Here is a 6,000-nt window from a genome sequence, read left to right on the forward strand (position 1 = left end):
GCAGCAAAATCATTCTTACCCCCACCAACTTGCTTCATATAAGTCACCAGCTGGACCCTGTGGGAACTGCCCAAGTTTGTGACAGTTGTTTTCAAAAGTTTTGTGCTTCCCTGGTGGCGCAGTGGTTAAGAATCCGCCTGCCAATGCAGGGGACACAGGTTTGAGCCCTGGTACGGGAAGATCCCACATGCTGTGGAGCAGCTAAGCCCGTGCGCCACAACTACTGGACCTGCGCTCTAGAGCCCGTGAGCCACAACTACTGAGCCCGTGTGCCACAACTACTGGACCTGCGCTCTAGAGCCCGTGAGCCACAACTACTGAGCCCGTGTGCCACAACTACTGAAGCTCGCGCGCCTAGAGCCCGTGCTCCGCAACAAGAGAGGCCACCGCAATGAGAAGCCTGCGCACCGCAACGAAGAGTAGCTCCCGCTCGCCGCAACTAGAGAAAGCCTGCGCGCAGCAACGAAGACCCAATGCAGCCAAAAATCAATCGATTAATTAATTAATTAAATTAATAAAAGAAAGTTTTAGCCCCTGAACGCTTTCTTCAAATGGAAATGTGGAGAGAGCATCCCTGGTTGAATTGAGGGTGAGACCCAGGCACCCTATCTGGCCTCTCAGTGAAATTCCAGGGGCCTCAGGGACCAGGTACACTTAAGATTCTCTACTCCCTTCCCTCCGCAGGTGGCTCCTGGAGGTCAATGCATCCCCATCACTGACAGCCAGCAGCCAGGAGGACTATGAGCTCAAGACCTGCCTCCTGGAAGACACCCTGCACATCGTGGACATGGAGGCCAGGTGAGGGAGAGCAACCTTGCTCATGCATCCCTGTACCTGACCATCAGGGTTCCCACCGAGGATAGAGAACTCAGAACCTTGGGACTTGAGAGGCCCTCAGAGATGGCTCTGTCCACCCCGCCCCAGCATTCTACAGATGGAGAGACTGCAATGTCCACACAGGGTCAGATCCTGGCCCAGGGACTCAGCCCTGTCCCAGCAGAGCAGGCCAACGACAGCTTTCTGAGATTTGGTCCAGCAGGATTTCCTCAATATTTCCTGACTGTGTGACCCTGAACCACTCACTTCACCTCTCTGAGCCTCAGTTTTCTCATCTGTAAAATGGGAGATTTCATATCTGTCTACCTCTCAGTTTTGTTAGATTAATTTACCAAGATAATTTATTATAAAGTGTGTAACTCACAGAAAGTACTCAGTAAGAGGCTATTTATTGATATAATGATGTGTATATAATAGAAAGATCCAGGGTTTGACTTTAGGAATGGCTCAGGCAGTGTTGGCTGGTTTGTCTGCTCTCACTTCCCTCTCTCTCATCTCTTTCCTCCGTATTAACTTTTCCCCAATTATTCTGGCAAAAGTTTGAGGGCTGACTCTCATTGCTCATTGGTGGGGATTGAGTCGCATGCCCCTCCCGGAACCAATCACTGTGACTCTGATTGACCTAGGTATTGTGCCCACCTCCCAGGGGGTGCGGTTAACCCCACCTGAGCCATGAGAGTGAGAGAGGGAGGCATGGTTTTCCGAAGAAAAACCCAGGTACCCACAGGCTAAAAAATGGTGAAATGTGTGCTGAGCAGGCAGAACCTCAGGCGTCCCTATATCCACCATCACTTATTCATTCAACAAACATTTGAGCCCCTACTATATGCTAGGCCTTGTGCCACACACTGGGGACACAATAAAGGACACGACAGGCCTAGTCCCTGACTTCAAGGAGTCTGTGGTCTGGGAAGAACAGCAGACTTTAAACCAGAAAGCACGAATAGGCGCATGTTACTGGGGTCAAGTGTGGAAGCCTGGGGACAAATGGGGGATGACCCCTCTGAGGCCTGTGTGGGCGCCTGGGAAATGGCCAGTGAATGGATGGACAAAAGAAGGTACTCTGACAGGGTGGGCACCAGTCGGGTGCAGGGAACAGTCAGGGACCTAGCTTGAGTCTTAGGGCCCTACCAGGTGCACCTTCATTAACCCCTCTTGTCTCCTGCCTGTCCAGACTCACGGGAAGGGAGAAGCGAGTGGGAGGTTTCGACCTCATGTGGAACGATGGCCCTGTCAGCAGAGAAGACGGGGCTCATGACCTGTCAGGGCTGGGGAACTTTGTGACCAACACGCACCTTGGTATGTGGGGCCAGGTGGGGAGTGGGCACCAGGGATGAGTCGTGGGAGGTGCCAAGTAGTCTAAGAGGCAGCTTGCCACAGTGGTTAGACTGTTTGAATTTGATCTACAATTTACCAGCTGTGTGACCTTGGGCAAGGGACTTACCTCTCTGTTCCTCATCTGTAAAACAGAGATTAAATCGTTTCTGTCTTAATATATGTCGTAGTGAGAGATATTATTAATCTGTCACGAGGTGGATTTCAAAAGGCCTAAGTGGCACCCAAACAAAAAGCATGATATGTTGTTAAGACAAATTAAGGACTTCGGGGCTTGACTTTAAATTTTGTTTTTCAAAAGTGAAAAATTTCCCTGACTATAAAAATTATTCATACTCATTGTAGAATATTTGAAAATTAAAGAAGAAAATGAAAAAAGAACCCATCCAGACGTAACCATCTTTAACAGTCTGGTGTATTTCCATCCAGTTTTTCAAAAATGCATATATTCATGCTTTTTCTTTTACAAAATTGGCATTGGGCTGGAGCTTTGAGTCTAATTTCCCATGTAGCGTTTTTCATCTCATTCAATAATAAGAGCCTCTCTTTTGGAAACATTGTATGGCCAGGTCCAGACTACCTATTTTACATACGTTATCTCATTTAATTTTTAGGCAGCTTTTATTCTTTTACAGATGAGGAAATGGCCTCCAGATGTTACATCATTTGCTGATGGGCTTGGTTGTAAGTGGTGAGCGGGGACCTGAACCCCGATCTGTCTGTGACTCCAAAACCCGAATGCTTGCTGCTAGTGCTTGTCCCTTAGCACAATTAAAACCAAAATTACCATATGGCTGTAAAACATCCCCAAATTTATGAAATCAATTTCATATAATCGAGCATTTGGCATGATTCCAGTTTCTCACTTTTATAAATAATCCTGTGAGAACATCCTCTCACATAAAGCTCAGCTGAAACTCTGGCTGTTTCGTTAGGACAGATTCCTAGGAATAGAATTACTGGGTCAAAAGGATGCACTTATTACAGTCAAATTGCTTTCTTAGAAATATTACACAAATTTGCCAGTTCTGAATTTAAAACAACAAAAAACCTTTGCCAACTTCATAGGTAAAAATATTGACTTGTTTTCTGTGCATTCCATTGATTATGGGTGGGGTTTCAGAGTTAAAATTTGCATTTCTTCTTTTGTAAGCTGTCCATACTCTATTTTTCAATGGGCTTACATTTTTCTAAATTTGTAAAGGCCTTGGATATTAATATATTGAGGATATCATCCCTCTGTCAAACTTATTGTAAACATTTTCCTGAGTTTGTCATTTTGCTTTTTAAATTTTGTTTGTGGCATTTTTTCTCTCTTTTTTGATGAAAAGAAGTTTTAAGTATCTTTTAGATTGGGTTCGGCTGCAAACACTAACAAGCCAACTAATAGTTATACAGATAGGAACTGATTTATCTTAAGCCACAGGAAGTCATGGGGTAGGCCGTACACAACAGCTGCACAAGGACCCAGCTCTTTCTTCTTTCTGCTTTGCCACTCTCAGCATGTTGCCTTGATGCTCATGCTTGTTGCCTCATGGCTACAGAACGGCTGCTCCAACTCCAGACACCGTGTCCTTGTCTCAGGCAGGAAGAGACAGGAAGGCCCAAGGGCCAAAGCCTTTCTTTCAAGCTTTGACTCTTTATTCCAAAAGGGAAGCCCTCCCAGCAACCTCTGCTGACTTCCCACCCACCAGAGCTGGGTCACATGGCACCTCAGCAGCAAGGAAGCCTGGGAAGTCAAGTAGTTTGCCTTCAGGAAAGCAAGGGAGAGAAGGTTTGTGAATGGTTTTCCCACAGCAGACCGCTAGTACCTGCCCATGGTGTTGTTGGAGGATGACTATACAATGCTTTCAAGTTGTGCAATCACCTGGGAATCTTGTTAAGAATGCAGTTATGACTCAGTAGGTCTGGAGCAGGGGGCTAAGAGCCTGCATACCTAACAAGCTACTGTTGTGTAACAAACCCTCCTAAAACCTCGCAGCTTAAAACAACTATCTTATTTGCTTATGATTCTTCAGGTGTCGCCCGGGGTCTCTCACAGGGCTGCAGGCACCTAGCAGATTTGCTGAGACGTGATGGTCTAGGATAGCCTCATTCACATGCGTGGTGCTTGAGACTGACTGTCGGCAGCCTCTCTTTCCAGGTGGCCACTCATCCTCCAGCAGCCCTGCCCCAGGTTCTTCAGATGGTAGTCTCAGGGCTCCAAGAGGGCGAGAGAAGATGTAGCGAAACCTTTTGAGGCCTAGGCTCAGAAATCCCACAATGTCATTCCACCACAATCCATTAGCCAAAGCCAGTCCAGCCCAGATTCTGGGGACAAGGAGATAGACTCAACTTCTTGTTGGGAGGAGCAGCACACTTTGCAGAGAGGTGCATATAGGCCTGGGAGGATCATTGCAGCCGCCTTTGCTAACAATCCACCTCAGATATCAATGCTGCTGGTTCCTGGACCCTGTTTGAGTAGCAAAGATTCAGAACAGTGGTTCTCCACCTTGGCTGAACATCGGAATCATGCGAGAGAATTAAAAAATACTGATGCCGGTTGGAGATAAATATCTTTGGACGTCAGTATTTTTCAAAGCTCCCAGATAAGTCTAAAGCACAGCTTAGGTTGAGAGCCAGTGCTTCAGAAGTCTCCAGTTGAGTGTCCGGGTGGGTGGTTTTGAATACAGGAGGAGCTGGCTGGGGGTGGAAGAGTACTGATGAAATGAGTTAGGGATGTGTTGAGACTGGTGAAAAGATAAACAGATAACTCAGAGATGAGTCTAGAACTCCAAGAAGAGATTTGCACTGGACACAAAGGTTTGAGAATTATGAATAAGTCAATTACAGTTAAAGCTAAGGTTCCATGGAACTCACTTTGGAAAACCCTGAGGATGCATTTAGTGGACTCTCGGCTCAGTGAAGCCTTGATGGCTGGTGAGTGCCTAGGAGGCAGGGATGGGGCTCTGGGGTGCTGAGAAGATGGCAGACACCTCCAGGTCAGTAGTTGTCCCCATGGGGATTCAGTCAGTCAGCCACCATTCGTGAGTGCCATCAGTGTGCCTGGCCCAAGATCAAATGACCACGGAGTTGCCTCAAGGATCAGCTCTGAGCGCAAAAGGGAGGGAACACTGTGAACATGCTCAGAGAAGGGAGGTCATGTCAGGACTGCCTGGGACACATTTTCATGAGAGTAGGGGCCACCTGCGGGGAAGAGCCATCTCGTAGATGAAAGTGCCTGACACATGGGGTTGGATAAGGGAAGAAACTAACATTTAACCAATTAGGTACCAGGCACTGTGCTAGCTTTAAGTGCATTTTCAGAGCAAAGCCAGAAGGTAAGGCAATGTGGGGTGGTGGTTAAGGGCTGGGCCTCTGGAGCTTGATAGCCTGGGCTCAGCCCTCAGTCCTGCTACTTATCGTGTGATTTGGAGTAAACTACTTAACCTCTCCGAGCCTCAGTTTTCTCTTGTACACGTTATTCCCGTGAAAGTTCAACAAGTCAGTCCACATTCTGGACCTGAAGCAGCCCCTGGTTTGAGGTAAGCCCCCAGTGAATATTGCCTTCTTTTGATGATCCTTACATTCACCCCATAAAGCAGGTATCCTGGTTTACAGATGAGGAAGCGGATGCTCAAAGAGGTAAATGACCTGCCTAAGGGCCATGACAGGCAGGAGGGGAGCCAGGATGCAAACCACAGGCCATCCGTGGTTGCATGGCTCCTGCTGTCCCCTCTTCCCGCAGGTAGTGGGAGCACAGGCCCCTCCACTCCCCCTAAATCCCCCTCTACTTGGGACAGCCCATCCCAGGCAAACTCCACTTCCCTTCCAGGCTGCGTCAATGAT

At 47.6% G+C, this 6,000-nt stretch overlaps 1 protein-coding gene across 1 annotated transcript in view; it reads left to right on the forward strand.

Annotated features, from left to right (window-relative positions):
• The window catches only part of TTLL9 (tubulin tyrosine ligase like 9), a 44,967-nt gene extending 38,968 nt beyond the window's left edge, over nucleotides 1–5,999 (forward strand). Inside the window, exons 9-10 of the mRNA XM_065892735.1 lie at nucleotides 685–798; nucleotides 5,987–5,999. Coding sequence (XP_065748807.1) covers nucleotides 685–798; nucleotides 5,987–5,999 — 127 coding nt within the window. The remainder of the gene's footprint in view (nucleotides 1–684; nucleotides 799–5,986) is intronic.
• The last annotated feature ends 1 nt before the right edge of the window (nucleotide 6,000 follows it).

Source organism: Phocoena phocoena, chromosome 15, assembly GCF_963924675.1.
Source record: "Phocoena phocoena chromosome 15, mPhoPho1.1, whole genome shotgun sequence".
Classification (NCBI taxonomy): domain Eukaryota; kingdom Metazoa; phylum Chordata; class Mammalia; order Artiodactyla; family Phocoenidae; genus Phocoena; species Phocoena phocoena.